The sequence below is a fragment of the Bos indicus genome, chromosome 7 (assembly GCF_029378745.1).
Source record: "Bos indicus isolate NIAB-ARS_2022 breed Sahiwal x Tharparkar chromosome 7, NIAB-ARS_B.indTharparkar_mat_pri_1.0, whole genome shotgun sequence".
NCBI classification, from domain to species: domain Eukaryota; kingdom Metazoa; phylum Chordata; class Mammalia; order Artiodactyla; family Bovidae; genus Bos; species Bos indicus.
The window spans coordinates 48,624,005-48,645,271 of record NC_091766.1 but is presented as its reverse complement, the minus strand read 5'-3'; the positions used below and the strand labels follow the sequence as shown (position 1 = coordinate 48,645,271).

Below are 21,267 nucleotides of genomic sequence, written 5' to 3'. Positions count from 1 at the left end.
TTCTCAGGGGAAAGTCACCAGCATCCTGGCCTCATGCAGCATCCTGGCCTTCAGTTTAGCAAGCCTGTCTGAAGCAGTCAGGGTGAGTAAGCTGAGGGCTGAAATCAATGAGGCTGGTGTTGGGAGCAGGTGTGGTCAGCAGTCCAAGTAGAAGTCACCACCCACCGCTAGTCCCTAGGATAGCAGCCCAAGTAGAAGTTACCACCCAGTGCTAGAGGGAGCTCGCATCCACTGAGACCCATACCAAAGCTAGGAAGTCAGGGAAGAGATGAGGTGGTGTGACAGGCAGCCAGAGAGGCCAAATGTGCAGGGTTTGGAGCCCCAGCCATGAGTTTGGTCTTTATCAGGAAAGCAAACACGAAGAGATGTAAGTGTGTATTGAGGGAAGATGGGTGACTATCTCAGACCTGTTCTAAAAGCATTCAGCCATCTGCAGAATGGGCCGTGGTTGTACAAGGCAGCAGGTCAGTATGCCCTGTCCTTTTGATCAGACTTGCCTGAGGATCTGGAATGCCAATGGGGGCTGCATCTCCTGCCTCTGTGTCCTGTCCCTGAGCCTGGCCTAGTTCTCCCTCTCCTGCTCCCTCCCCTCTAGGAAAACCCAAGAGGCTGGTGCTGCGGCCAGTTCCCAAGGGGTGGGGACAGAAACAGATATGGACCTTGCTGTGTAAGAACACCAAGGGATGCCCACAGGGTCAATGTGGTGACACCAGGCAGAAATAGGTGACAAATGATAGAAATGGGGGCCAGAAGGACTGTCTTAAGGGACTGACGGTAGTTGTCATGGTACAGGCCATGGATGTGCAGAGACGTGGGGGGGTGCATGACCTGGGGTGGGCAGTGCAGAGATTCACTCACCTCAGGATGCTCTCCTAAGGCACGCTGATTCAGCGAGTCTGGGGCGTGAACCAGGAGTCCTGATTTTTAAAAAGTCCTCCCCCGCCCCCCCACTAAGATGATCCTGATTTAAGTGGTCCAACGACCTTGGTTTTGAGAATGCCTCAACGTTAGCCCTCCTCTTGGCCTTGATCCTCAGTTCCCTAGCTGTCGCTCGCCAGCCTGGGCCTGAAAGCTTATTTCAGCCCTGCCTAGAGATGTGGATAACCAGGATCTCCAGCTGCAGGACCAGGGGCGGCGGGGCGGTCGGGCGGGCCGCACAGCGGCGCGCGGCCGCCAGGGGTCGCCAGAGGCCTCGGCTCGAGCGCTCGGGCTCCTCCGCCCGCGGACGCCGCGCCCGAGCGAGCCTGCGAGCGAGCGAGCGAGCGGAGCCAGAGCGCTGCGGGCTCACAAAGCGGCAGGACGCGCGGCGGCGGGTGGCAGGAGCGCTGGGGAGCTAGCCAGCCGATTAGCCTTCCCGGCGACCGCGCCACAAGAGCTCGAGCAACTCGGACGCGGGGACCCGGGCCGGGCCCCAAGGTACGTTTCCTGCAGAACCCCGCGCCCCAACTTGGCGTAGTTGGGACACCTCCCCGCGGCCACCGGGGGTGGGGGCTGGCGGGGTCAGGGCCTGCCTTGGGGCTGTCTCCGCGCGCCCCTCTTTCCCCGAGGCGGCGGCGGGGGCCGAGGGGAGACACCCCCCCACCCCGTACGCAGGTATATCCCTCATTCAGTGGGAGCCTGGACTGCTGCTCGGAGCCCTGTTTACCCCCTCCCTACCCCGAGCTCTGGGCGCAGTGTCTGGGAGTCAGGCTTGCGGAGCCAGGGCTCTCCGTTTTCGGGGAGGGGTACTGAAGCCCCTATCCGAGAGCGGCGGTGCGTGGGGCGCCCGGACGATAGGGGTCCTCTATAGTTTGATAGCGGCCCCTAATTTGTGACGCAGCCTCTTCATTTGAAACCGACCCAACCCCCCTCCATTCGTGAGAAAGACCCCTGGGTCTGTAGATCCGCCGCAGGTGTGCCCAGGGTTGACCCTGGCCCCGCGGGGCGGTCCCTGCTTGCCCCGACGGCGGGGAAGCGCGGCCCTGGGCTCGCCGCCCCGGGCCTCCCCTTACCGCCCCCGCGTGCCCCTGCCCCGCAGATGCCAGCGATCGCGGTGCTCGCGGCGGCTGCCGCGGCGTGGTGCCTCCTCCAGGTCGAGAGCCGGCACCTGGACGCGCTCGCCGGAGGCGCGGGCCCCAACAACGGCAATTTCCTGGACAATGACCAGTGGCTGAGCACAGTCTCTGAGTACGAGCGGGACAAGTACTGGAACCGCTTTCGAGACGTGAGTACTCGGGGGCCCTGCGGGTGGCGGGAGAGCCTCAGAGCCAGAGGTGGGTGGTGGTTGGGGGGGCGGTGCGGTACGGTGCCCCTCCTTAACGTGTGGGAAAGGCGCTGGTGCAGACTTCGCAGGCAGCTTGTGGGGTCGGGGTTCATGGGCTTCATCTTGCCTGAGAGGAACTTTAAAGACAACTTGGAAGGCTTGATGCTCTTCGCCCCTGTTACCTGTGGTCCAGGTGTGTGTAATTGGTACGACTGGGGGAAAGTGACTGCACTGAACATGTTAACAGCGAGCAGCTGCGGAGACAGAGGCTCCTTAAGCTTTCGAGTTCTCCTAATGCTGCTGGTTGACTTTATCAAGCCCCCTGGAGAACCTCCCTGGGCAGCAGTGACTTAGACCATCTCTGGCAGGGGGCGCGGTGGGGTGGGGGGTGTCCAGAAGAATGCCTGCTGCCGAGGTTTAGGTTTGGAGTGAGCCCAGCTCGTTGAGTAGGGAGCCAGGTGTCCAGGAGGTTCAGAGAACCATGGCTTTAATACATGCTCCTCTTGGGAGGGAGCATGGGGGTTTGGCCCCTGGGAATCCTTAGAAGAAGGGAAAGGGAGCAGGCACTGGTGAGTTGGTCCGCCACCCTGAAGGGGAGCCTGAATGGCAGAGGATCGCTCCTCTGAGGGAGCCGTGGGAGGCGAGAAAGTTATTCCTGGGCACCCAGAGGCAATCTGCTGCCTGTTTCTGCCCCAGGCTGGCGGCTGCTCCCCAGGTACGCCCCGAGGATGCCGGCCCAGAGGCTCCTGATGCAGTCTTTCCAGCAGATGGCATCCCCTCTGTGCTGTGGGAGGTGCTGCCAGCTCTCTCAGAGGCTGCCCCAGGTGGCTGGGACCGTGTGCTTCTAGGGGACTAGGGAACACTTGGATGATATTTAACACTAGGAATTCCTGCCCTGGGGAGGGACCCATACCACGGAGCCCCTGGTCTTGGCACAGGACTCCTTGAGTGGGAGACATGTGGGAGTCACCCCCTACCCTGGATTCCTCTTACCCCATGCCGGACATGCCCAGCCATTGCAAAGGGAGGGCCTGAGAAATCCAGTTAATCCAGATGTCTTCTAGTACTTTCTAAAGAGCATCTCTCCAGGGCCCATTCCAGAGGCGCTAAGGCCTTGAGTGGGGACTTACTTATCTCTCTCCTCTCTGTTCCTCTTCCCTTTCCCTTTAGTTGATGGTGGTCTTTTCCTTGAAAGAGACTTTCAAACACTTGCGGTGAACAAGCGATATGAGGCCTTACTGCGCTCCTCCCCGCTCCCCCCGCCCCCACCACCTGGCACCATGACATCTGTTCCTGATCTATTCTGTTAACCATCTTCCATCCCCTTTCCGTTCCTCCCCAAAGAGCCCTGTACAGACTACCTTTGCCTGTGGCTGAAAAAGATGGCCAAGCTGCCTGAAAGATGCCCCACGGAAGCTTCCATTCCCAGACTCACACAGGGTAGAAATTATCTTGCTTTTTTCTTACCTTCTTCATTACATTTTAGAGTTGAGGAAAGGGGTGGATGCTTGACTCAGCTAGAGCTGGAGGACTCAGCCCCTTCTCCTTCTGCACACCCCCTCTGGTTCACGTGGCAGCTGGGTTGGATGGAAAGCGACTGTGCTTATTGGTCTTCCGTGTGGACAGGTTTACTCTGCTTCTGTATCTTTTTAAGGCTTTCTAGTCTTGGTGTATCATGCATATGGCATTATTCTTGTTTCCCATTCAGATTTAAATTTTGAAAGATTGGGCTTTTCTTCATTTCTCATCTTTCTTGCAAATGGTGACATTTTAAATTCTTGGATCAGTGTTTTTACAAGCCTAACTGATCATGAAGCTCTCACCTGGGGGGCTTGTTAAATTGTAGCACCCAGACTCACCCCTTCCTCCTCAGAGATTCTAATTCTATAGTTCTGGGATGAGTGCTGGAAATCCATATTTTAAAAGAACATTCTAGGTAATCCCTAGGATGACTAGGAATACTTCCTGTTGAAAATATCCTAATCTTAACAAAAAGAGAAAACCTGTATTCAAATGTATTGCTTTTTTTGTTTCTGAAGCAATTTTAGGTGTTCAACTAATATTTTTTAGCAGTATATATTCTTTAAAAATGATAATTTAATCCAACGTACCATTAAAAACATCCAAAATGTTTCAGAATTCCAAATATCTTCAATCATCAACCATGGCATTAATATATGCTCCATGGAGTCTTCTGATGCTAGCCGTGGGTCAGACATAATTTAATGCCATTAACCTCTTTAATGTGTTGCGAAACTCAAACTAGATTCTCTTTTAGGCTGAGTCTGAGTGTCTTTAGTTGATTGTTTTACTTGAAATAAGCACAAAACCTCCATCCCCTGGGACCAGGGACTAAAAGATTGCTTCCTGTAGAAGCAATTCAGTGGACAGCTGACAAAGCCTCAGCTAAGGGTGCCAGGGATCAGCCAGCCTGGTGATTTTCACCGAGCCATCACTGTTTCACTGGTCTCGCTGGAGATTGACAACGCTCAGCTTCTCTCCTGATGTTTCAGTTTTGTGGAAACCCCTGATAACTTTGAAAGACCAGGCCCTGAGACTGTTGTTATGATATTGTTATGATGCTTGTCAGTTTGTGATAAAGTCACTTTTTTTCTTTTACTTTGTGAAAGAAAACTTTTTGCCCTTTCCCTTGACTTGTTTTCTTTTTTTTCCTTTGTCTCTTTTCTTTTTTGCACTCAAGGGAAGATATATTAAGAAGTGGCTTTTGAACTTTTGAAACTGAAAACTAAGAGCCCCTTTTAGAGAGTTGATAATACCCCTTGGTGGACGTTATTGGCTAAATTTGAAGTGGAAGTGGGTGGCGGGCTGTGTGCTCCTTGTCCTCTGCCTGTTGAATGTGCTGTGATGTTGCCAGAGAGGACTGGTCAGCCTCTACTTAATACTTTGAAGTGGTCCTGTTATTCTAGATACACAAATAATGCTATCTCCTTCTTTCCAGAAGTAAAACTTTCACAGCTACTCTTTGCTCCAAAATGTAGTAGGAGCCTGTTAGTGTGGTGGTCATTCTTCCTTGATAAATACTAGCAATTGGGGTGTTTTGGCCAGATGGAGACCTGGACTTCTGCACAAATACAGTATGAAGAAGGAGAAGATGAAGAAGGCAGATGTTTTTGTTAAGTTGTATGGTTATTTCCCAATTCCAGCTGCTCCCACTGGTGTGCTTTTAGCTCCTCTGTGGTTTCAGGTTGAGGGGTGAGGATGCCACCGCCGTTTTCCTGATCTTTTTCTGACTCTGATTTGGCTTTCCATACAGTTACGGTAAGGAGATTTTCCTCTGTTCATTCCTACATTCATTTGTAATCTGTCCATTCATTCCAACAAATATTTGACTGTCTAGCATGTGCTAGGCAGTGGCTAGAAGAATGAGTAAGATATATACATGTGATCCCTTCTCTCAGGTAACCGCTTGTCTGCTGGCTAGAACTTTAACTTCCGCAGTCGGTATTGCTTCCTTGTTCTGTTCTCTTTGAACAGAATCTTTATTCATTTATTTGGCTGCACCAGGTCTTACCAGTTGTGGCATGCAGGATCTTTGGTCTTCATTGTGGGGTGTGGGATCTAGTTCCCTGACCAGGGATCGGACCCCAGCCCCCTGCATTGGGAGCTTAGAGTGTTAGCCACTGGACCACCAGGGAAGTCCCTGTTTTCTTTTTTTAAAAGTTTTTTTTCTTGTAAAGGTAATATACACAAATTGCAATTAAAATAAAACATTGCAGAAATAGTGGAATCTAACATTTATCCTGCACTTAGTGTGCTAGCCATTGTTTAAGGTAGTTTACATATATTATCTCATGTAATATTCATAACCATCCTAGGAGAGAAGCACTATTATTCTTATTTACTAGGAGGTGAAGTCTCTTGCCCACAGAGCTGGACTGTGAAGGAGCTGGGCTGGACCCAGGCGGTCTGACTCCAGACTCTTGCAGCCCATTGAGAGAGGAGTGGATTTGGGCTGTGAGTCGCCACTGGTATTACACTGAACGTCTTTGCTGCTTTCTGCCTAAGGGAAATCAGTGAGGAGCCTTAGGTTGAGACCGAGTGGAGTGGGAAGCCAGGTGGACACAGCTTATGGTAGAGGTCACATCAGGGCTTCTCTTCTGCTAATAATGAGCTTCTGATTTGATTAAAATAATATTGTTGCTTACACCAAACATGACATTTTCTTTCTTTTGCACTCATGAAACTAGCCCTGACATTTAACTCTGGGATAATTGCCTTTAGCAGGCCCGAAGACTCAGAAGTGTTGCCTTGGCTGGCATTTATCTTACTCCAGAGTGACCTGAGTTTGTAATTCTAATGAGACCACAAGGACCAGCCTGCGTGCTTTCTCTTTCTCCTGCACACGCTGTGGGATTTGGTGGTCTCTGTAGCAGGACTGGGGTGGCACGGAGCATCTGATCTGCTCATTTGATCTCAACGTCTCAGCCATAATGAGTTTCAAGGGCAAGGGAGGCTTATTGATAGAATAGTGGCTGCTTCAGTCTGTGGGGTCGGTGACAAGAGAGGTGGTGTGGCTTAGTGGATCAGTCATTAATCTGTCACCACAGAAACTCGACTTGTAATAGAGAGTAGCAGAAAATCATTTTGATTAAACAGGTTCAAGGAGAATTAAATGAGTTTGTGATCCTGACTTTCCTTAATGAACCCACTATCTTAAATCCCCTATACTAGATGACCACCAATAGAAATAATTATTTCACGGGAATCGTTACAAAGGGACAGTGTAGAAATTGATAAGCCTATGGCCATTCTTGTATTTTCTGCCCTTTCAGTTTACTCTTGTAGAGAGAACCTCATTTTTGCCTGGCAAGGATGGTACAGCTTGTGCCCCAGTCGACCCTCCCAGGCTGAGTTCCCTTGTGTCTCCTGGTCCTCCCAGCCCTGCCCCAACTGTGCTCCAGTGGAACTGGATTGCTAGGCGGATGAGTACTCTCCTGTATGCTGATGAGATTATTTTCAAAAGCAAGGACTGGTTTCAAATGGATCATCGGACCCATACCCTTCCCCTGGCAGAGTGGGACATAAACATGAGCACAATTATTTTACTGTGCTCAGGGAGACACAGTAATGTTAGAAATTAAATATTTTAAAATGTCATTTCTTACTCATTTACTTACTGTAGTGTATTTCAAATTAAACATGCTTAGTGTCTAAACTTGAGCACCTTCAAGATGACTCATTTTACCTTTCCTCTGGGGAGGTGACTGTTTATGTTCCTTAGGAAATTCCTCAGACTCAAGCTCATAGATGGTCTCATCTCCTCGGGTAAGATAATTACAAAGGGAAGAAATTTTCTATAAGAGACTAAATAATTTGCCCAAGGTTACAGGTATTTTTTGGTTCATATTTTCTCCAGTATAAGATGCCGTCAATTGTAGGATGTGCCATTTTTGTGCTACTCAGAAAGAAAGCAGTGTTGAGAAGGAAGAGTTTAATAGAGCCATAGATAAAGCTAGGACTCCAGAGGATCCCCTCGGTGTGAAGGTAAACGAGAAATAAACTCACAAGGCAGAAAAGGGACCATAGCAGAGTGACTCATGTGTCTCTACCTTGGCATTGGTGGATGAAGGCGAAAGATAGGATCTGGGCGATTGGCAGGCTGGCTCTTGCAGATTTCTGGCCTGAGTGCACACAACCATGGTGGTCTCCCCGCCGCAACCTTAGACAGTAAATTCAGTCTCAGGCTGTTTGTCCTCTCTGAATCCCTGACTTCTCGTTGGGTAAATGTGGGGTGATCACAGTGTATTGGTGAGGGCTCCAAATTGCAAGTGACTGAAACCTGGTCCACACTGACTTAAATGGAAAAGAAAATTTACTTGTGTAACTGAAAATTCTGCTGATGAGTTCTAGATCTAGAAAAGGCTGGCTCCATGGGCTCGGGCTGCACCACCAGACTTGGGTGTGTTTGTTTGTCATTTTCTTACCACTTCCCCAACTGCCCACCCATCTTTGGACTCTATTTCCCACGTGTTGGTTGTATTCTCAGGTTGATTAGTTCCATGTAGTGACTCATGGCAATTACACATTTCTATTAAGTGAAAGAGGAGAGTGAAAAAGTTGGCTTAAAGCTCAACATTCAGAAAACTAAGATCATGGCATCTGGTCCTATCTCTTCATGGGAAATAGATGGGGAAACAGTGGAAACAGTGTCAGACTTTATTTTTTGAGCCTCCAAAATCCCTGCAGATGGTGACTGCAGCCATGAAATTAAAAGACACTTACTCCTTGGAAGAAAAGTTATGACCAACCTAGATAGCATATTGAAAAGCAGAGACATTACTTTGTCAACAAAGATCCGTCTAGTCAAGGCTATGGTTTTTCCAGTGGTCATGTATGGATATGAGAGTTGGACTGTGAAGAAAGCTGAGTGCCGAAGAATTGATGCTTTTGAACTGTGGTGTTGGAGAAGACTCTTGAGAGTCCCTTGGACTGCAAGGAAGTCCAACCAGTCCATTCTGAAGGAGATCAGCCCTGGGATTTCTTTGGAAGGAATGATGCTAAAGCTGAAACTCCAGTACTTTGGCCACCTCATGTGAAGAGTTGACTCATTGGAAAAGACTCTGATGCTGGGAGGGATTGGGGGCAGGAGGAGAAGGGGACGACAGAGGATGAGATGGCTGGATGGCATCACCGACTCGATGGATGTGAGTTTGAGTGAACCCCGGGAGTTGGTGATGGACAGGGAGGCCTGGCGTGCTGTGATTCATGGGGTCGCAAAGAGTTGGACACGACTGAGTGACTGAACTGAACTTAACGTACTGTAGTTTTTATGTCTCAGTATTGCCACAGAAGTCCCAGAATTGAGACTTGTCAGGTTTGCCTGTGTTGTACCCCAGTTGATCACTGTGGCCACATTGGTGGCATATGTGTTAACTGGCCAGTCTTGGGTACACGCCCATTCCTGGGGTGGGACCTGGGACCTGGGTGGTGGGGACTCCATCAGGTTACATGGTTGAAGTAGGTTGAAGGGTAGTTTCTTAAGGGGAAATGGATGCCTTGTGGGCAAACATCACAGGGGTCCACTGTGTTGATCAGCCCCACTCGGTTGGCATGGGGAGGATAAATTGGCTAATACTGGTGAAGCTGTTAGCAAAGTGTCTGGCTTAATACTAAGTGGAGGCTATTAATTTTATTAGTATTAACAACTCCTGTTATACTTACATATGCATTTTTCCTCAATTTATGGTTGTATGTATTTATGTTTTAGCTTCTTCTGTCGTTAATTCTTCCTGAAACGAGAGCCTGCATTTTATCATGCCTTGCATGCAGTAGGTGGTCTGTTAGCATTTTATTGATTTGAACTATTACTTAAGCACACCTCTTGATGAATCTCTGGGAAAGGAAAGCCTGTAGAATTACTGGTGCATATTTTTTGGTAGGTGAAGATTCTAGATTACACACACATTGAAAAACATCTTTTTTTTTTTTTTTCTTTCAGTCTAACCCCCATCTCTAAGTAGGACCTTACAACTTTTTAACCCCTTTTAGGATATCCTGATGGACAGAGCTCTTTGTCCCTAGACCTTTCCCATTGAGCCCAGTGCAGAAATCTGCTTAGTAAATGTTTGAATGAATTTGAGTGAATGAAGGAATGAAGGCATGAACTCTTCCGTACCAGGATTTTGCACACTTCCATGACAAGGAAGCAGATGTTCCTTGTAGAGGGCTGGCCCCAGGACGCCATGCTGGCCTTGGACTTGTGTCTCTCATTCTGTTAGTAATTGACCATGATGATGGATACAAACCGATGGGCATGCTGTAGAGAGGCAGGGGAGCTTGACTGAGAAGCTCACCGCCCCCCTTCACAATCTGGGTGCGGTCCCTGAACCTGTGGAAAGCTCTTCATGGTGAAGAGGCCCCTCTGAGCCTGGGCTCACCTTCCAGTCTTGTTGTGGATGAACTTGGGTCTTGGCTGCAGCATCATTGTCCTTATCTGCAAAACTAATGATCGCACCTCCTGTGGAGTTTTGGGAGCATGGAGTGAGCTTCTGGCACAAAGTAGATCCTTGTGATCTTTCAGTGCCTGATATAATTACCTGTGATTCTGATATCATTTCCGAGGGTCACTTTTATGTCCTGGGAGCATAAGTGAGTTGCTGGCACACAGCTGTAGATGTTGCTTTCTGTCTCATGTCTTAGAGAAATGTTGGGGAAATTGGTTCCATTTTCCTTAAGCCTGTCTTTACTCCATACCTTGCTGGCTGGGAGGCTGTCTTCAGTTCTATATGGTTTTTTGAAAGTTAAATTTTTTCTGATTGTAGGTCCTGGCATAGCCATCTCTGTTGTGTAAATTGCCCTTGCCCTGCCTCTCCCTTTAAAAAAATTCTTCCTCCTCCTCTGGGGTCTGGGGCCCATGAGTTTCTCCTTCCCTCTGTGGTCAAGAGTCCTGGGCTTTAGAACTCCTCCAGTTCTCGCTGCTCTTTAGAAATCAGGGTGAGATAGAATTTCTTGGATAGAGAGATTTGTGAAGTCTCTATTTAAAAAATGAGACTGGTATTATATGGACTATTCCTTGACGTCCTGCCCATCCCTCCCTCCCTTTTCTGAGAACCAACTGGGCACCAAACCTGGAAGCTAAAGATGGAAACCAAGATTTCCACCCACAAGTGTCAGAGTTCAGACATACCTGCAGTTGGAGTGCTGAACAGTATGAGGCGTCATTGCCCCTGGGTCCGGATCCTTCCAGTGTCCTTATGACAGATGTGAGGATGTTGATTTATCTTGGGGCCAGAAGTAAGGTGTGTTCAGGACTAGTGATGCGAATTACTGGGGATACTCCTGGAAGGATAGCACTGATGTCCAAATTAACTTGATTGGGTTGGTATTCTTAGGATTCTGTGCAAATATGTCCTTCAGGAAACCCTCTCCCTTGATCATTTAGGGCCAAGTTTTCTTTGGTGCAGTGGCGAAGGAAGGAAGGAAAGACATGTTATACATTTTGTTGTAATACTTTGCAAACTCTTCTTGGGTGATCTGTGACATGTCGCACTACAGAAGACACTGTCAACATTCCCCAGCATAATTATGTGGTGGGTAAGCAGGAATTTATGCAAAGTCCATGGGCGCCTATGATTGAAGCAGAGAAGCAGAACTTACTTCAGGTGTTCCAGGCAATCTTTGCAGAGATAAAGCATGGAGAAAACAGGCAGAGAGCAAAAGGCTACACTTTCCTATTGTAGCTCTGCCCTTACTCTTCCAGTATTTAAGTGGAATCACTTTGAGTTCTAAGAAGGGCCAGGCCAAGTTGCTGATGATGCTTCATGGCCAAGGCAAAAAGAAAGATGCCCAGAGAAAGGTGTTAGAGCAGTGGTTCTCAGACTTATGTCTTTATAATCTTGAAAAAAAAAATCACTGGCTTGTTTAAAATGCAGATCTCAGCCAGAGCAGTCTTGAATAGGTCAAGAGTGGCACCCAGGAACCTGCATTTAAAATAAGCAATCCAGGTGATTCTGATGCAGATAGTTCTCAGACTGTATTTTCAGGAAAACCATGGAGAATTATTATTTGTCCCCAATAGCCAATACCACTAGCACTAATGAATAATATGATTTTAGACAAAATGAGCGTTTGAAGATGCAGAGTAAATTATTATGAGTGCTGTATTTTCTCTTGAGGCCAAGAAGGCTATCGTTGACATTAGTAGAAAGAAAGGGCTTGCTTTCTGGTGTATGTATGTGCATGGGTCTCAGCAGAAACCTTGTCATGAGGTGTTCCTAGAGTGGGGTGACGTTTGACTTGTCACTACTCCTAGGGCATCAGGGCTGCTTATGCACATGAGCTCAGTGGAACTGATGTGGGACCTTTCCCATGACAAAGTCTGAGCTGATGAGCTCAGCAAATTTCCTGTCTCCAAAGGGGCCTAATCACAGCCAACTCTGGTCTGACTTTGCATCTTCTCTAGCAGCACTGATGATGTTTTGTGCACAGATAAACAGGAGGACATTGACTCTGACATTGGCATTGGTTTATGGAGAAGTGGGTATTGAAGATGGTAGATGTAATAAATAGTGTTTACTCTAGGCATAGAGATGCAGATATTGTTGTCCTTCGATATCAGCATACGGTTGGTTCCAGAACCCCTGTGGACACCTAACCCCAAGGATGCTCGAGTTCTTTATGTAAAATGTCCTAGTACAAGTTCCCCCCACCACATCCAAGGGTTCTGCGTCCATGGCTATAGAGGGTAGACTGTATTGTCAGTTGGGAACACAGAGAAGGTCTGAGGGCTATGGCCTGGACTCTCTTCTCGGTGTACTAAATCTTCATGCTTGATTGGTCAGATCATTTTGGAAAGATCAGAGAACAATAAGAGCAAAGACTAGTCAAAGTTTGGAAAATTTATGAGGATCAACAAGACATAGCAGTAATTCCTTGGGGCACACTGAGCAAACTCTGAAACTCTGCTTTACTCTGTGTTGGCTGAATTTCCTCTAATTAATGGCACTGAAAATTGACAAAACTATTGCCAAGAGGAAGAAAATAGTTCAGTGTATTGAACAGACTTGAGTGGCTATTTGGAATGTTTCAGTCACCCCATTGTTAAGGGATAATTGGGTAGTTTCCAGGTATTTCTGTACTCGCTGGACATGTTGAATTCCTCTGTGGCTTTGGTGGGCTTGGTTGGTTGGTGTCCAATACTTTCATCCCATAAAGGCATCACTTCCCACCTGAGCTTGCTAGCCTTGCTGTGACTCTGTACCTGGTCTGTAACCTTCAGCAAGCCATCTTGAATGAGGTAAAAGGAGTGAAAGTGAAAATGCTGTCCATGGTAAAGATAAAATCACGCTGTCTTTCCTGGTGTTAGATAATTTTTTTTTTTTTTAATAAGATGAAATTGGTTTAAAAATTCCTCTCTCCTCAGAAAGACCTTTGCATGTGCTTAAAAAAAATATCTTTTGTTTTTTTCCATGGTCATCCTGAACCTAGATCCTTATACCTTTCTAGTAACCAGAGCCTGGTGCACAGATTCAGTAGTTTGTTTGTTCGTTCATGTATTCATACCACAGATACTCACTGTCCAGGCTTCTGTGTACTAAGCACTATGCTGGGCAATTAGATGTAGCAGGGAGCAAAATATCCTCTCTCTCCTCTGGCATCCACAGTCTTCTTGTCTGAGATCAAGCGAAGAAACAGAGGTGCTTGGTGGCCAGAGAAGCCTGTTAAGGATTCCTCTGCAAAGGGAAAGGCCTGGTCTATAAAGGGACAAGAGAAATCTGGGCAAGGTGGACATCCAGAGGCCTTGGGACCTGGGAGAAAGTCACATAAGACTTTATCTCTGAATCTGTCTGGTGGTCAAGACCCTTGAACTTATTGCAACTCTTACTGACATAGGTGGTGGCTCCTGCTATTTTACCTGAGTTTAGGACCCAGACACTGACAGCAGAAGGGTATGGTCTGTACAGTTGAGGTGGAGCATTTAGGATACTGGCCTGGATGTGTATGGAGGCTGAAGTCCAGAGAGTTGAACATTGTCAGGGCTCCAGGTCAGGGCCAGTAGCAAGTGGAGAGAGAATTGCAGAAGAGTCCTGGTCCTTAACAGCCTGGCACGGGTGGGGAGTGTGTTTCATTGGAGTGGAAGATGTGCAGAGAGAGTGAGGGTTCCAGTCATACCTGATGCACTTTCACACACCATCCACCCAGCAGCCCAGTCAGGGGACAGGATGTTACCAGCTTCTGAAAAGTCCATCTTGTGACTCCCATACTCACTGTCCCCCTTCCAGGGAAGAGCTCTCCTGAGTTACAACTCTAAGGTTAGTTTTGACTGCTTTTATACTTTTATCAATGGCATCATAAGAAGGTATTTGTGTGTGTGTCTGGCTTCTTTTGCTCAGCATTACCTTTGTGATACATTGTTGTTTGTGACTGTGGTTGGTCCATTCTCATTGCTGTGGGGTTATTCCACAACTTACCTCTTCTTTTGTGAAGGAGCACTTGGATAATTTCTGGGTTTTGACTTACAGAGTAGCAATCTCTTGGACATGTCCTCTGGCGCATCTACGTGTACATTTTTTTCAGATGCATACCTAGTTGTGGAATCCGTTGCTCATAAGGTAGGTGAATGCTCAGTGTTTAGAGATGTGACTCCATAGTTCTCCAAAATAGTTCTGCCAGTTACTCTGCCTCCAATAGTATATAGAAGTTAACTGGGAGCAACATTTTTGTCTCTAACTCATAATCCAAGTCAACCAAAATGTGCTGAGCATCAGTTATGTATCAAGTACTTGCCTACCCTTATGGAGCCTCTGTTCTGGTTGAGGAAGAAAAACAGTATGCAGACTGAGGTACAATAGTTGGTTTTTAAGTGCTAAGGATAAAAGCAAACTAGGGTGACTCAATTGGAAAAGTAGTCTCTTCAAGAAATGATGTTGGGAAAACTGAGTATTCATATGCAAAAAAATGAAGTTGGACCCCTATCTATCTTACACCACTCACAAAAATTAACTAGAAATAGATTGAGGGCTTACACATAAGTTCTGAAACTGTAAAAACCCTTGAAAAAAACCACAGAGGGAAAAGGTCCTTAACATTGGTCTTGGCAGTGATTTTGGGATATGACACCAAAAGTGTAAGCAGAAAAAGCAAAAATCAACAAATGGGACTATATCAAACTAAAATGCTTCTATAACAAAAGAAACAATCAATAAAATGAAAAGGCAACCTACAGAATGGGAGAAAATACTTGTAGACCTTCGATCTGATAAGGGATTAATATCCAAAATATATAAGGAACTCATATAACTCAATAGCCAAAAAATAAATCCAAATAAAAACAGAAAAGGACCTGAACAGCCATTTTTCTAAAGAAGATATACAAATGGCCAAGAGGTACATGAAAAGATGCTCAATCTCACTAGTTATCTGGGAATTGACCCGGTAAATCAAAACCACAATGTGCTGTCACCTGACACCTGTTGGAGTGTGTGTGTGTGTGTGTGTGTGTGTGTGTGTGTGTGTGTGTGTGCGCGCGCGCGCGCGTGCACTCAGTCATGTCTGTTTGCGACCCCATGGACTATAGCTCCTCTGTCCATGGGATTTCCTAGGCAAGAACACTGGAATGGATTGCCATTTCTTTCTCCAGGGGATCTTCCCCACTCAGGGATCCAACCTGCATCTTTCACATCTCCTGAACTGCAGGCAGATTCTTTACTGCTGAGCCACTGGGGAAGCTCCTACCATTAGAGTGGCCGCCAACACAGCCATGAGTGATAACAAGTATTGGCGAGGATGTGGAGAAAAGGGGGCCTTTGCTCAGTGTTGTTGGAGTTGAAAATTGGTGCAGCCACTATGAAGGTTCTTCAAAAAATTAAAAGTTGAACTATCACATGATCTAGCGACCCCATTTCTGAGTATATATCTGAAAAAAATGAAGTTGCTGTCTTGGAGAGGTGTCTGCACCGCTCTGTTCACTGCAACATTATTTGCAATAGCCAAGACATGGAAACAACCCTGGTGCCCCTAGACACAGGAATGAATAAAGAAACTGTGCGATATATACACAATGGAATATTATTCAACCTTGAATAAGAAGGAAATTCTGCAGTTTGTGAGACTATAGATGAACCTCAAAGGTATTATGCTAAGTGATATAAGTCAGAGAAAGAAAATTACTGTATGGTATCATTTATGTGGAGTCTAAAAAAGCCAGACTCAAACAAACAGTAAAGTGATGTTTCCCAGGGAGTCGAGGAAATAAGGAGATGTTGGTCAAAGAGTACAAATTTCCAGGTGTAAGGCGAATACCTTCTGGGAATCTTCGTGTAGCATGGTGACTCTAGTTAAAAACACTACATGTATACTTGAAAGTTGTTAGGAGAGTGGACCTTAAGTGTTCTTACCATAACAACAGCATCACAGTGGTAATTTTGTGAGGTCATCTATTGTAATTGGTAATCATTTCACAATATGTGCCTGAATCAAATCATCACTTCGTGTACCTTAAACTCACACAATGTTCTCTTGTAACACTGAGGGCTAACTAGGCTAAAAGGAATAAGAAAGGGATATATTTATGCTCTAGTTGTGAGTTTTTGTTCTTTTGTCTTTAAATTGTTCTTTTCCTCGTTGAGAGCTAATTTGGAAAGAGGACTTAGCTGAAGAGAAGAGAAATCTCTTCTGAAGCTAAACAGAAGAAGAGAAATAATTTACTTCCTTCCCATATGCAGTTGCTGTTAACTTCCCAAAGTCTTGTCAAAATTTTTGTGTTCGTGGTTGATATCACTCTGTGACTATGACTTGGTTTTCTCTCTTTTTTTTTTTCATGTAATGACACAGCATGAACATTTTGTTAGCATGATCATTTTAGTATACTATGATGCTGTTCTTTGTAAATGACACTTAAATGGTATAAGTCCACTGACTATCTATACTGCAATATACCAAACTAAAATATCTAACAGTGAACACTTAGCAGTTTCCAGTTTTCCTTAATCTAAATAGTTATATGATGAATGTTTGAGTATATGAGCCTTTCAGCAGTTAGATTTCCTTACCATGTATTCCCAGAAGTAGAAATACATGGTGTAATGACATGTATTTTCAAGGTCACTGATGTATGTTACCATGTGACTCGATCCCCAGTATTATGGAAGGTATGTTTTATTACATCCTTGCCAGCTTTGGCTATTAGTGACTTTTTGGTAAAGAAAGAGAATATGATAGAAGCTTAGCATGCCAAGATATGTGCAGGTACTGAGTCAACAGAGGTAAGATGATGCCTGCAAGAGTCCCAGGAGGGAGGAGGGTTTCTCTGATCCCTCCTGAGTTTGTCAGGGACCCCGGTGTGAGAGGTCAGCAGCTGACCCAGGTTGGGGGGACAGGAGCTGCGTCCCCTTCTCTCCTTGGTACGTGGCCCTGTGAATGCATGGCAGAGCCCACTCTCTGAAGAGCCTTTGAACTGGTTGTGGAGATATGAACAAATCTCAGCCTCGTTCATAACAAGGAGCAGGAGCAGATGCTGCAAGCTGCATTTCAGGTGAAACTGCTACTCACGGATCCCCTGCTCCTGATAGAGCGTGTAGATGCTTTCATGCCCTCGCGGTGGAGGAGGGTGAGAGGAGATCATTAAAATCCGAGTCCATCCCCAGCACAGTGGTAAAATGGTTTCTCCTGTCGAATACCGACAAGGCCAGAGCCTGCGTCTCAGGCTGCATTTGTGTTCAAGACATCTGCTTGACTTTCATCACCTAGTATTTCCTTCACAGCCAGCCTTCTGGTGCTCTCGCCTCCGAGGAGGCAGGGAGAAGGGTTTCCCCTGGCTGCTGTCTCAGCATCATGCTGGGGATGGGAAACACGAGTTCTCTGTGTCTGTCAGCTCCCTGGGCACTGTCTGTAGGCCTGGAGCAGTGATAGAGCGGTGATTCCCAACTGGAGAAGGGTTTGCCCCCAGGGGACGTTGGGCAGTGTCTGGAGACATTTTTGATTCCCACATGGGGCGGGGGTGCCGGGGGATGGTGTTACTGGCATCCAGCGAGTAGAGGCCAAGACTGTTACTAAACATTCTATCAAGCACAGGTCTCCCTGCATGTCCTCTCCACCCGTATAATGTCAACAGTGCCAAGGTTAAAAATGCTGGCCTTGGAAAGATGGTTGTTCCTTTTATGATGATGATTTTATTTATTTATTTAAAATTTTTGTTTATTTATTCACCTTTGGTTGTGCTTGGTCTTCACTGCAACACAGTTGCAGCTAGAGGGACCCACTCACTAGTTGTGGCGTGTGGGCTTCTCATTGTGGGGGCTTCTCTCGTTGCAGAGCACAGTCTCTGTGGCACCAGGCTCAGCAGCCATGGCTCCTGGGCTCCAGAGCACAGGCTTAAAAGCTGTGACACATGGGCTCAACTACTCCACAGCACAAGGGATCCCCAGACCAGGGATCAAACTTGCATTTCCTGCATTGGCAGGCAGACTCTCTACCACTGAGCCACCAGGGAAGCCCTGTGATGGTGATTTTTTAACGTGAGGTATAGTCTAGGTGGAAGAGTCTAGGGTGAAGGGCATATGGGGAGTTGTTCTTTCTGTCACTCATTTAAGAAATCAGTGTGACAGGGACTGTCCCAGACCCTGGGACATAGACAACATTCTCTGTCCCAGTGGAGCGCACATTCTAGGGCATGAGCTCCTCAGATTTCCAGGTACTTGACTTTGCTGGAGCCAAGAGAAGAGAGGATGAATCAGACACATACATTATTATTTTATATGTTGAGGAAATCTGATGCATTATCACAGCCAATCAGGTATAATAAAAATCATATGACTTTTGTTATTATTTTTGTCAAGATAAATGGCCACAGGGAGTTTTTGTGTGAGATGTTGTGTATTTACCTGTGAGTCACGGTAAATTGCCTGCACTGTGAATCAGAGAGACTGTTTGATTTCGTTTCCCCAAGGAGCAGAAAAATGCACCATGAAAATATTTCTGTTCCTCCAAAGAGTTGACAGGCTCCAGATGGACGGACTGGTGGCTCTCCCCTGAATCTCGTTTCACCACACGTCTTGGGTAGTGGCCGTTGTTTCCAGCAAGATGATTCTTGTTCACAACTCCCTTCTTCCCTAAATGCTGCACAGCAGATTTTAACGACCTGCTCCTCTGGGTTCTGTAGCCATGACAGCCCGCACGGCAGAGCTCCATACCAGAGTGCGTATTCCCCACACGGGGTTCTTGTTTTGTCTGTCGGAGGTGCACCTGGTTTGTGAGCTTTTGTATTCTAGGACCTTGGCTCTTGAAGTCTGGTCTCTCTGAGGCTTCCACATGTTCATTACGTGTTTGAGGATGTATGGAGAGGCCTTTTCTGTTTCCCTTGTAATGGCAGCACTTTAGGATGGGAAAGGGGGCAAAGCCTGTAAGAAAGTGATCAAGCCCATTCAGCTTCCCAGAGGCTACCTGATCAAGCCTTTACTGCTGCTTCGAGTAGTCTGCCGGTCTGTTCTGAGTCTAAGTGGTGGTGGGAAGAGGGGAGTAATATGTCTGAGTACTGTGTTTTGACTGTTTGCCTGTTTCCATGGCTGCTTCTCAGGAGGTGGAGCTCAGGTCAGGAGGATGGTGTGCCATGTGCCCTGTCACACTGGGCCTTGCCACCATGTCCCCTTTCCCCATTAAAAAGTGCCCTTCTTTTCTCCTTTATTCTGCATCCCTTCTCAAGGCCCATCAATTACTGGCCTTTGCATCCCCCGTGCATTGCTGTCTCTGCCCTGTCTGGTCTCACTCCTGGGTAACGTTGGGTGTCTTAGGCATTGAGTGTGGAGAAAGATCTTTTCTTTGGTCTGGTCTCAAGGACCCTTTCTTACTTCAAAGGTTAACTTCTCACCAACATAACTCATGTGTGATGCTAAGCTGAAAATGTATTATTCTCCTTTCTGGCCTTGAGTTAACATCAGAAGTCTCACTGATGTCCTAGCTGTTGTAAATAGTGCTGCAGTGAACATTGGAGTACATTTGTCTTTTTGAATTGTGGTTTTCTCAGGTTATATGCCCAGTAGTGGGAATGCTGGGTAATATGGTAGTTTTATTCCTAGTTTTTTTTTTTTTTTAAGGAATTTCCATATTATTCACCATAGTGGCTGTATCAATTTACATTCCCATCAATTGTGCAGGAGGGGGTTCCTTTTCTGTACATCTTCTCTAACATTTATTGTTTGTAGATTTTTTTGATGATGGCCATTCTGATTTTTATGAGGTGAAACCTCATGGTGGTTTTTATTTGCAATTCTCTAAGCAGAGACATTGCTTTGACAGCAAAGGTCCATCTAGTCAAGGCTATGGTTTTTCCAGTGGTCATGTACAGATGTGAGAGTTGGACTGTGAAGAAAGGTGAGTGCCGAAGAATTGATGCTTTTGAACTGTGGTGTTGGAGAAGACTCTTGAGAGTCCCTTGGACTGCAAGGAGATCCAACCAGTCCATCCTAAAGGAGATCAGTTCTGGGTGTTCTTTGGAAGGAATGATGCTAAAGCTGAAACTCCAGTACTTTGGCCACCTGATGCGAAGAGCTGACTCATTGGAAAAGACGCTGATGCTGGGAAAGATTGAGGGCAGGAGGAGAAGGGGATGACAGACGATGAGATAGTTGGATGGCATCACTGACTTAATGGACATGGGTTTGGGTGGACTCTGGGAGTTGGTGATGGACAGGGAGGCCTGGCATGCTGTGGTTCATGGGGTCGCAAAGAGTAGGACACGACTGAGCGACTGAACTGAACTGAATATGAGCAAGGTTGAACATCTTTGCATGAGTTTGTTGGCCATCTGTATGTCTTCTTTGGAGAAATGTCTGTTTAGGTCTACCACCTATTTTTTGATTGGGTTCTTTGTTTTTCTGATATCAAGCTGTATGAGCTGCTTATATATTTTAGAGATGAATCCTTTGTCAGTTGTTTCATTTGCAATTATTTTCTCCCATTCTGAGGTGGTCATTTCATCTTGTGTATAGTTTCCTTTGCTGTAAGAAAAGCTTTTAAGTTTAATTAGGTAGGTCCCATTTGCTTTTTTGTTTTTGTTTTTATTTCCATTTCTCTAGGAAGCAGATCAAAGAGGATTTGCTGCAATTTGTGTCAGAGAGTATATTGCCTATGTTTTCCTTTAAGAGCTTTATAGTTTCTGGCCTTACATTTAAGTCTTTAATTTATTTTGAGTTTCATTTACCTAAATGTCCATCGACAGATGAATGGATAAAGAAGATGTGGTACATATGCACAATAGAATATTACTCAGCCATAAAGAGGAGCTAGTTTGAATCAGTTGTAGTGAGGTGGATAAAACTGGAGCCTGTTATAGAGTGATGTTAAGTTGGAAAGAGAAAAACAAGTATCATATATTAATGCATATATATGAAATCTAGAAAAATAGCACTGATGAACCTGTTTGCAGGGAAGGAATGAAGGCACAGATAGAGAACTTGTGGACACAGCAGGGGAAGGAGAGGGTAGGATGAACTGAGAAACTAGCATTAGCATATATACACTATCATGTATAAATAGCCAGGGGGAAGCTGCTGTATAACACAGGGAGCCCA

General features: G+C 46.2%; 1 protein-coding gene across 2 annotated transcripts in view; it reads left to right on the top strand.

The window, feature by feature from the left end:
• Positions 1 to 1,254: 1,254 nt before the first annotated feature.
• SPOCK1 (SPARC (osteonectin), cwcv and kazal like domains proteoglycan 1) overlaps positions 1,255 to 21,267 on the top strand; it is a 584,015-nt gene continuing 564,002 nt past the window's right edge. The window contains exons 1-2 of one of the 2 annotated variants that reach the window (XM_070793622.1): positions 1,255 to 1,416; positions 2,018 to 2,203. In XM_070793622.1, the coding sequence (XP_070649723.1) occupies positions 2,018 to 2,203 (186 nt within the window). In that variant the 5' untranslated portion in view covers positions 1,255 to 1,416. The remainder of the gene's footprint in view (positions 1,417 to 2,017; positions 2,204 to 21,267) is intronic. The other variant, XM_019964962.2, reaches the window with a different exon arrangement.